The 10,236-nt window shown below is 39.9% G+C and overlaps 1 protein-coding gene across 1 annotated transcript; it reads left to right on the forward strand.

Annotated features, from left to right (window-relative positions):
* The first annotated feature begins 599 nt into the window (after window positions 1-599).
* LOC135468791 (uncharacterized) lies at window positions 600-8,674 on the forward strand. The gene is made up of 8 exons (XM_064747214.1): window positions 600-719; window positions 1,524-1,573; window positions 2,264-3,064; window positions 4,818-4,974; window positions 6,624-6,746; window positions 7,105-7,227; window positions 7,840-7,959; window positions 8,286-8,674. The coding sequence occupies exons 1-8, from the start codon at window positions 644-646 to the stop codon at window positions 8,450-8,452; spliced, it is 1,617 nt and encodes a 538-aa protein (XP_064603284.1). The 5' UTR covers window positions 600-643; the 3' UTR covers window positions 8,453-8,674.
* The last annotated feature ends 1,562 nt before the right edge of the window (window positions 8,675-10,236 follow it).

Raw genomic sequence — 10,236 nt, forward strand, 5'->3', positions numbered from 1 at the left:
GATTTAAAAGCCTCCCGACTTTGTTTACTAAAAGTACGATGTCTTATTATTGCTTCATTATACATGCTAAGTATAAAAAAGGGAACAATCTTTTCTCAGTATTGTGGGGTTCTCACGTTCTAAACACCATATGAAGACAACGGCAACATGTTCCTATGTAGTACCATTATAGTGCTGTCTAGCAACAGCCAATATCAAAACGAATGACAGCTGATTCACATATAGTAAATTCATTCCCGAGGTCTATCTCTGGGATCTGTCTAATTCTGCTTTAGCCATTGTGTTAGGTAATTCTTTAAATTACTATATTTTGAGATTTGATCTGAGGTAAACAGAGAAATGATCCGATTTCACGACTTCTTTGTGACTTTATGGCCAACGGTCAAAGTGTCGTCACTGCTCTGGTTTCAGTATCTTTTGTGCTATATATACATCGTGTCTAAGCGCGTGAAAACTTGCATGGCGTCCCGGTTTATCCCAAATATAGGCCGCGAACCTCATCCGAGTCCGATGAACCCAGATAAGTGAAATATGATCTTAAATTGTCTTCCCTGTGCTACATAGTGCGTGACGTTACACGAAACATCCATTTCCAGGCCGCCATTTTAGCTTTCTTGAGGACTGAAGAACTAGCTGGCCAACCATGTTCCTTCGCAAAATCCTCGTCCCTTGTTTCCTGGGTTGCTTGTTGAGTTTGCAAGTCATCGATGGTCAACACGGTAATGTAGCCTAAAGTATTCTGTAAACCAGAACCAGTGCGAAGATAACTTTCTTGTAACAGTTCTTAGTTGAAATGAAAAGGCCAGGAAGCTGATGGAGCTCTGCTTACAAAAGCATGTCTTCAGCTCTTCTCATTACTTCAAACACTTTTTTCACATATAACATTAGCTTTGAGCTTACATGTATATGTGCATTTGTTGACAAGAATAGGTGAACATAATTCTGCATTTCGAGCCTTACTGACAATTGTCTCTAGATGCATATAAAAGCTGAGAATAACGTAAGAGTGAATCAGAATTATATATGGATACAAAGAAGACATGTACACCCTGTTGACCTTTCCCAATGTCATGTATTTATATATGTATTAAATTTATAAATATTGTTGATTGTTAACTCATAGTTCTCTCAACGTGAGCCATATGTCACACTACAGCTAAAAAGTTTTGTTATTTGCTCCTTATGATTATTTGTTTTATACATAGTGTTTTGCATCACTACTTGAACGGAAAAAATTTAGTTTAACTGGACGAGAGTTTTACTATTAATACACCCATGTCTGCTTATTTGAAGAATAGAGAAAACCACATTTATATTTGAGATGAAAAAAAATTCAAACTTTTAGTTTCACCAGCGACGTTGTAATCCAAAAATCACAAAAGACAGTTCTAGGTGATCTCAGGTCTTTAGGAGATCGAAGCGTTCAGCTGTACGGCAATATGGTTTGCTGCTGTCGATTTGTTATATTCAAAACGTGCAGTAGTTCTACAAGTCAGTTCATTTATGCAAGTGTGCTGTTTTAGGAAGCGTCCCTGTCCGATCTGCTCCAGTGTTTCCAGAAGGCTATCCTGCGGTAAGTCCGATACCAATATGTCAACCTCCTTCGCCGAATGAGTGATCGACGAGTTAAAGCAATAAGGCACGCGTAAACTAACAGCTCTCTTTTAAGTGGAGAATTCTTGAATATCCCCCAAACATCCCTCAGATAAATACGGGTAATAAATGTATTGGTCACCCTTATCGATGTCTATAACCGGTTAATTTTGTTACATTTCTTGTCTCCTTTTATATAACTTTTTAAAACACACCTTCCAGTGTTGTAAAGTTGAAGTATATGATATATGTTAGTATTTAAAAATACACTCACACTTATGTAACAGCCGGTAGACAACGCCGACAACTCTTGGTCGTTCTTTCCATAACATTTGGTCTTTCATTTTAGTACCAAATTGTTTTGATTTTCGCCCTTCTTTACGAGAAATATTAGAGATGACAGTCGCCTAAATTCTTCCTTGTGGCTTACGAATGGTGTGCAAATTTTAATTTAGGTACAAAATATATATATATGCTGTATATTTTACGTCACAGTGCTGGCAAAGAAGCGAATACACTGTATAGACTTGTGTGTTTTGTATTAAGATCGTTAGTGATTGCCAACACCATGAAACGTATATCATGTCCATAATCTAAGGCCAGTTGTCGTTTAAAATGCACGCAGATCTTCATGAGTAACAGTTTTACTATATGGAGATACTTTCTCCAGCCAGATTCCCAGGCCACCAGTGTGATTTCAAACGGTCGGATCTCTGCACATCTGGAATATGTGGACCGAGGAGAAGGAACCCACAGAGGGGACATAACTCGTGCAGGTACAAATCCTCAGCATGACAGGCGAGGGTACGGAGAGTCCGACACTGGAGGAGCGTCACGGACATACAGCACGTCGAGGAGGGAATCCAGCTCATCGACCTCGGGAGTGGATTATTCACAGACTGGGGCTGACAACATAGGCCGGACCCAACCTGTTACATCGTCCAGAGACAGAGCGAGCGCGGAGCGCACTTACGACTCGTCGTCGACCGGAATGAGCTCGAGCACATCAAGAAGAACGAATCCCGGGACGTCAACAAGAACAAGCGTGGGTCGCACTTATGACTCGACGTCATCCAGGACAAGCTCGACAACGTCAACCAGAACAAATCCCGTGCGAACGTATGACTCGACCTCAACGCGTACAAACCCCGTGCGTACCTATGACTCGACGTCGACCAGAACAAGCTCGGGCACATCAACCATAAGGAACCCCGGGACGTCAAGACCGGTATTGAGCAGGTACGACACGACGCCAATCAGAACACACTCGAGACGCACTTATGACCCCCTTGGAAGAACGGGTTTGGCTGAACCGTACGGTACCCCTGGTAGCCGTACGTACATCCAGAGCGGGACGCAACGGTTGCCCTATGATCCATATGCTGCCAGAAGGGTGACTCATGCCAGACAGCCGTACGTTGCAAATGCGAGACAGCCTGTGACTCAACCAGACCGGCGCGGATATTACCAGGTAAGCTAATATGATTAATGTTGTTACTGGATTAAGCAGGGTGGATTGAGGTTTGGGGGGCAGCAGGATGAAACACTACCCTTTGTGTGGTCATTATGAGTGCCTTTTTCTGTTTAAAATTCGTCGAAATGCATCAAAACTAACTGTGGGAAGATCGTGACAAGGCCTTAATGCGTTGGTTTGATTCCAACACATGTGCCATACATCAAAACGGATTCGAGCTTGGACAGTCTTGTCACCAATACACTTCATAATGGGAATGAGGTAAACTGTACCTTTTCCCGAATTATGCTGATCAAGCTACGGATAAATTGGAATTCTTAATCATTAAGTAAGTACATGCATGTAGCAACTTCTACGCCAATACTAGTAAGCACAAGTAAGTAAAAAAAAGCAGCGAGATAATTTGCAAGTTTGACTTCACTGGTCTAGAATTACTCAAAATACTGCCATTTCATCACATTATATAAACATCTGTATGAAAGCTTCGCAAAGGAACCAAGCCTCGATGGTCTACCAAAAAAGTTTATTCAGGATTAGACTTATAAATCACTTCTTTTTAAAGCCACCTTCGTTGATTTTCATGGTTGTTTCTGTGCTTATAATGGATGAGTGCATGAGTGTATGATTTCATGATGGACTTGAGCTATAATGCAATAATTCAGCTACATCTTTGTGACATCAGGAATCAAGTCTTCAAAGTAAAATAGAAATTAACAGGAAAGTTAAATAGAGCAAGGTAAAACCTTCTTAATAACAAACCATTTTTAAAATCGCAAAAATGTTAGAAATGTTTATTAGAAACTTTTTCTACAACTCTTATTCGGCTTTGAATTAAAAATTATTTTCGCAGCCTCGAAACTATAGCTGATGCCGCTACAGTCTTATCTGACGATGTGCGGCAGTTTATTTCAGGCGCCTGCCGCCATAAAGCTTAATGTCGTTGACATAGAAAATTCCGTAAACGTATGTAGATCATAAACAGCTGTGAAATAAGTTAATCAACAATTAAAATCAGATTTGTGATGGAATAACAGTATTACCAGGGATTCTATGTCTAATAGCATGAAGTAGAGTGTGTTGAACCTTTGGTTAATATCCGAACAGATTACATCACAGAAAAGAAAGTGTTTGATGCCGTATCATTTATTCCACAACATTAGCGGCTAAAGGAAGATGTCATCTGGATAAATTAGTCTCAACACGGCATCTTAACAATCTGCATAAGTTAATGTTTGGGTAAAGTGATACACGCAACACTAACGTCATTACAGAATACACTGTCTGGGTATAAAAATTTGTGAATGAAGCCCACCAGTTTAAAATGACACGCCTTAGGCTTGTAAGGAATCCTAACCCAAAAGTGAGGGATTAAACCTGTGATTTAAAATCTGTGACATTTTAGATCTATACACGCAACTGCTGCCTGTCTGTATTACTATGGCAATACAATCTCGCTCATCACTGAATATTACCCTCAGTTATATTTATTTATTCATTTGATTGGCGTTGTACACCATACTCAAGAATATTTCTCTCATACATCGGCGGCCAACGTTATGGTGGAGAAAACATTACAGAGCCACAAACCCATGATCATCCAAAGGTTGATTGCAGACCTTCCACGTACGACCTTAGGGGTAGCCAGCCTGTCCTCACGTTATAAGAAAATCGTATACAAATTTGTTTCAACGTCTCTATAAACAAACTTAAAAAGCTCCTCCCTTGATCGAGTGCCCTGTTGGCTTTTCAGCAATGCCCTTCCGACGATTTCCGCATCCTGATTGAAGGCGTTGAGTGTCACGTAGCCATTGATTCTGTTGGCTCTCACGTGTGCTATGATGATCGGGTGATGAGAGATCGACGATGCTGTGAGCGGTGTCTACAGATCAAAGACTCCAGAAAACCAGGTGATAGAAAAATAGGGCGCTCAGCATCCTATATCCGGGCATCCTATACAGTATGGTTGTCACGTAGTAATCTGAGTAACTTCGGGACAGCAACAATGCCCGGAAATAAGCTGTTAAAGACAATACTAACATGAAGTATATTTCAGATGACAGACCGTTAAGGACCGTCCCGAAAAATAGTTCGATTTATGTTGCGAGAATTTTTCTAACCGAGTAAAACCCCTTTAAAACATTGGATCAACGGTGGTATGTTGGAACCCAATAGATATATCAATGACATTATATCGGTAGTTTTTGCCTGAATTAGTTAGCTCCAAGGTCCATTGATTGAATGTATTCTTAGCTTTACATGCACAAGCATTTTGAGTGCAAAAGTTTTGTGGTTTGTGTGCGATGATTGGCAAAAACCGAATGTGACATCACTGATTGCACTTTGGTCAGAAATGCTACATTAAAATTCAGTGTTTCAATTGCATTTTACCTGGTTGAAAGAAGTTCTGAAACAATAAATAGTCCTATTTCCTTTGATCGTGATTAATGGCCTTTCATTTGACATTCCTTGCGTCTTTCCAACATTACTAGAAACTGTTGACTGCTTATCTTTGCGTGACTTAAAAAGACCAGTTTCGCAGGAAAGTGTAAGAATTAATGCATGCGTAGTAAAAAAAAAGCCGGTAACATTTAAAATCTACGTCAAAATTTCTTGTGACGTCGACTGAAATCATCATATTTTCCACAGCATGTAATAAATGCTACAAGAAGAGATACATGTATGTACACGCCACATGCGGGACCTTTTAGTATATTACTATCAAATTGAGAATTCAGAATTGAAATTATCGATTTTGTTGTAAAGCGGGTGTCATAAGAGACCTTGTTCATCCCTGTGTAGATATAGCTCCAAATATGATGTACCGAGAGGACTGTCTGTTGTCTCATTTAAGTGAAACGAAAGTGGATAGATTTCTTTTACCACCTTGGCCATATTCTATTTGTTTTATGCAATAGTTCATCGATATACTACATTGTAAATGAAAAGTATGGAACTCTTAAAAGTTTACGTTACAAGAATTCTTGTATATAGTGGTATACATATGCAAACAAGTATAGTCCTGAAGTGCGCAAATCTCTCTCAGTGGAATACCTATGCATATGCAGTAGAGCAAACAGGTATAGAAAAGCAGGCTGACTACCTATAATGTTGTCTCGTGTAACGTTTCCAATTGTAGCTGTTATTTGGCAAGGTGAACCTGATACATTTTAGTTCAGAATTCAACATTTTGTTCAGATTAGTGCTAAAGGTTTACAAAGGTTTCGTAAAGTTGCATAATGTGCCTTTAATGTTTTAATAAATAATGTATCAGCGATGTACGGTGTGAACACGTGTAGTTACCGTGCAACAGCTCATGTATTTAAAATATACCACTGTTAAATGCGGCCAAACGTTGTCCATTGTGTACTGAGTGAGGTTGCGTCCTGCTGGGACTTTTTTTAACTAAACAACAATGCCAACCTTATCATAGTAATATTAAATCAAATTCAAAGTTCTTGAATGTTGATTTATGAAGTTTGACAATGCTGCCGTGTGCAGTACCACAAGTCTCTAGCATTACACAACGCTATTAAATGCTGCTTTTCGTTTCCTATAGGTTGTGAGTACGGAGATAGATCCCGTCAGTGCTCAAGTCTCAATCCGTCTCAGTGTTACATCCGGTCTAACAGAAACATTTGCTGTCAGACGTGTGAACGGCTAAGAAACCCATCACAACAAAGTAAGTACTTAAACCTCGCGCACGGTCAGTGTTAAGCAGGTTAGTAATGTATTATGCGTGGCAACAAAGTGTGGGCTAATATTTAGTTTAAAATGATATCAGTCGTCTTGAACAAAAAGTCCCTCTTTACTCCTTATACCTCTTTGATGACTTCTAATAATGTAAGTATGTCGATATAAATATAACACAAACCTGGCTAATACATTTTAGATATGTTAGTATGCATAATCGTTAAGCAGGTAGATAGGAAATCATCTACTACGATGGATTAATGTATAGATCTCTTTGAAAATGTGTATGGTTCACTATTTTTTAACACGAGCAAATGTCATTCGATATAACTCACATTTCTCCCCAGACTGTGAATATGGAGACTTGTCCCCGACTTGCGCACAAATGCCGCGCCGGATGTGCTCACTGCTCGAGAACCAGCGGATATGCTGTCAAACCTGTGAGCGCCTGCGCGACCCATTGCGGCCGGGTACGTACGTCTTGATTCGTGCAGTAGAAATTCGTATGATAAACTGATTAACCGATGTGCATGTTAGTAATCCAGTCACATATGGTTGTATATTTTCGACGATGCTTTCCGCTCTTATCTTGTCGGATGAGTAAAACTATCTTCAGTGTTTATTCTGTAAGACGGATCGGAAGCTAGAGACCATGTCATTTCCTTAGTAACAAACGGCGTGGGTGAAGAAACGGCCCCCCTCGTTATTGCATAGGAAAATGCCTATTTTTGAATCGCTGTCAGCGATCTTGTATCCATTGCATTTGTATAATTTTCAGTTTTCCAGATAGTCTGAGTATTTCTGCAGAGCTTTCGTGACGTTATTTGTACACCTTATTGGTCGATAGCTAAGTAGCAAAAAATGACCTTTTCCCCAATGCTTTAACACAGGGGGCCATGTTAATTTAGACGCGAAAGATTGGTCTTGTGACCCCCAACTTCCAACCCAACAGGCGAAGAATAGCTTTGCCTGTGTAGGCCTACCGGTTCATTGACGCATTGTCTAAACCTCAGAGCAAACTTTTGACTTGTTTTTGGTTTATTATTTATTGTGCTAAGATAAACCTTTTCCTTTTCCCCCAGAATGCCCATACGGCGACCGTTCCAATCAGTGTGGAATCATATCGGGTGGAGCTTGTTATAACGTGCGCGTGAGGGACACGTGCTGCGCTACCTGTAGCCGTTTAGACGTCGGCACTCCCGGTAAGAGTAGTCTCCCTTTATATGGTATTCCACCAATTTTCACCTTAAAATTAGTCCGTTTAATTTATCTTCGACAAACGTATTCTGCTATGTAATTGATTAAACTATACCGTGACCTCAGTGAATCATAGCTATATTTTTCTCCTAATATTTGTTATACCCAGTTTATTAAATTGTAAGCTACGTGTTGCATTTCCAGGAGGTTGTATTTTTATCTTTTATCTTTTTGCCACACTCTATCAGGCTCCGAGCGTTATAGCTATCGTATTACACCATACTTTAATATTTATCGCTTACAACAAATTTTCTTCATGTATGTTTTACAGGTTGTCAATATGGTGACCATAATTCTGTATGGACGAGTCCGGCTGGAGAGCTCGATTGTGAAACGTACACGCGGATATACGGTCTCGGCGCATGCGCAGATCCCAATTTCTCCTCGCGATGTTGTCACTCATGTAGAGGTTACGTTTCTAGAAATCCACAGTCCTAAGTGCACTTATACTGGTACTTCTAAAGCAAACATTTCCCTGGAGGAGCGGCTTATCTTAATTCTTATGGAAAGTTAATTACTGAAGTTCTTAAGTTACAGATGGAAACAGTTTAATTGCTATCACGTAGTTAAGCAGTTACATGTGCCGATACATGTGAAAAGAGGTCATTTGTGATTTAAAAGTTTGTCAAATAATACAGCGAAATAAAGGAGTGGATACGAAATCGTATGAAACTGGTTTTTCTTTTCTTTTTTTTTGAAAATATGTTTTTGTTCGAAATGGTTCTCAGTTTTGATCGCAGGGCGCTAATTGTCTTCATTGTCACAGACGAAACCATAAGCATTTTTGACAATGGGGTCTCGTGTACGAATCCACGTCTAGTTTGATCTTGTAATCCATAAGCAGGTTTTGCCAGGTTTTAGTCAAAGTGCAGTCATTTTATTGACCAGCAATAAACATAAATGTACATATCGGGTGGGTATTAAAAAAAACGGGCCGTACTTTGACACTCAATATCTCCGAAACCCTCTTACGTCAGCTTCTAAAAATTTGCACGCTCAAAAGCCATTTTTTCCTAACTGCACTGACCAAATTTCAATTTCATTCTTTAAGATTTCTGTTCATGGAACCAAAATCAAAACAGAGTCAAAAACGCATGTTCCGGACATTTCAAAATGATGTTTGGGGCATCCGTGGCTCAGTCGGTTAGCGCGCTAGCGCAGCGTAATGACCCAGGAGCCTCTCACCAATGCGGTCGCTGTGAGTTCCAAGTCCAGCTCATGCTGGCTTCCTCTCCGGCCGTAAGTGGGAAGGTCTGCCAGCAACCTGCGGATGGTCGTGGGTTTCCCCCGGGCTGTGCCTGGTTTCCACCCACCATAATGCTGGCCGCCGTCGTATAAATATTCTTGAGCACGGCGTAAAACACCAATCAAAAAAAAAAAAAAAAAAAATCAAAATGATGTTCTAGCTTGTTTGCTTGAAAAGGTGATCAATTCCTTGTCCGCCGCAGAGAAAGCCATCTTGATTCAGCAAAACTTGTGCCTATCTGGCAGAAGGGTTTCTCTGACACTAGAGTCAGACAATTTTTCCAGACGACACTTGATTGGCGCGTGTCACAAATGTGCAACGCGCGCTCTACTCATGACACCTGACAGGTGATGCAATGTGGGTTACCGGAACGTGCGTTTTTGAGGCCATGTTTTCATTTTAACCCTGTGTACAGTCTTCTCAAGCTATGACCTTGAAAATTGGGCAATATATTAACAAAATCATGCCATATGAATGTCTTAATTGTGAAAGCGTTTGAACATAGGATAAAGGAGCAATGTAGCATCAAAATACGCCCCTTTTTTTATGCCCACCCAATATACTAATTATAGGTGAAATATTCACTATAACCCATGCAGGCCTACAACAAAAACGTAGGCAATGCATGGAAACCGTATAACGACGTGTATATGCAGAGGTGAAAATAAACAATGCAGACATCCTCTGTAAAGAACCCCACTAGCTTTTGCATCTTTGATATATTAAAACCAATAATCAAAACCAGACAAACACCTAACTCGAAACTGTTATATAGTTGTATTCATAAATGAGATTTATTTATAAGGTGAATGTAGCCTTTATATCATTTATGTAATGTACATCGGATTAAGCGTTTGATGTTTTCACGGTACATGAAAGACAAAAGCTATGAATTATTCACCTGTATTTACCCACCGGAAGTGAAGTATATATAGTTGTTATTTTATCTAGGACTGCTATCGTATAAGTGAAATCT

The sequence above is a fragment of the Liolophura sinensis genome, chromosome 6 (genome assembly GCF_032854445.1).
Source record: "Liolophura sinensis isolate JHLJ2023 chromosome 6, CUHK_Ljap_v2, whole genome shotgun sequence".
NCBI classification, from domain to species: Eukaryota; Metazoa; Mollusca; class Polyplacophora; order Chitonida; family Chitonidae; genus Liolophura; species Liolophura sinensis.

Bases quoted from the DNA above. Each gene is read 5' to 3' on its own strand.
- LOC135468791 (XM_064747214.1), top strand. From the start codon at position 644: ATGTTCCTTCGCAAAATCCTCGTCCCTTGTTTCCTGGGTTGCTTGTTG. The intron at 720-1,523 runs GTAATGTAGCCT...GTGCTGTTTTAG, and splicing joins AGTCATCGATGGTCAACACG to GAAGCGTCCCTGTCCGATCT. The intron at 7,960-8,285 runs GTAAGAGTAGTC...TATGTTTTACAG, and splicing joins TTTAGACGTCGGCACTCCCG to GTTGTCAATATGGTGACCAT.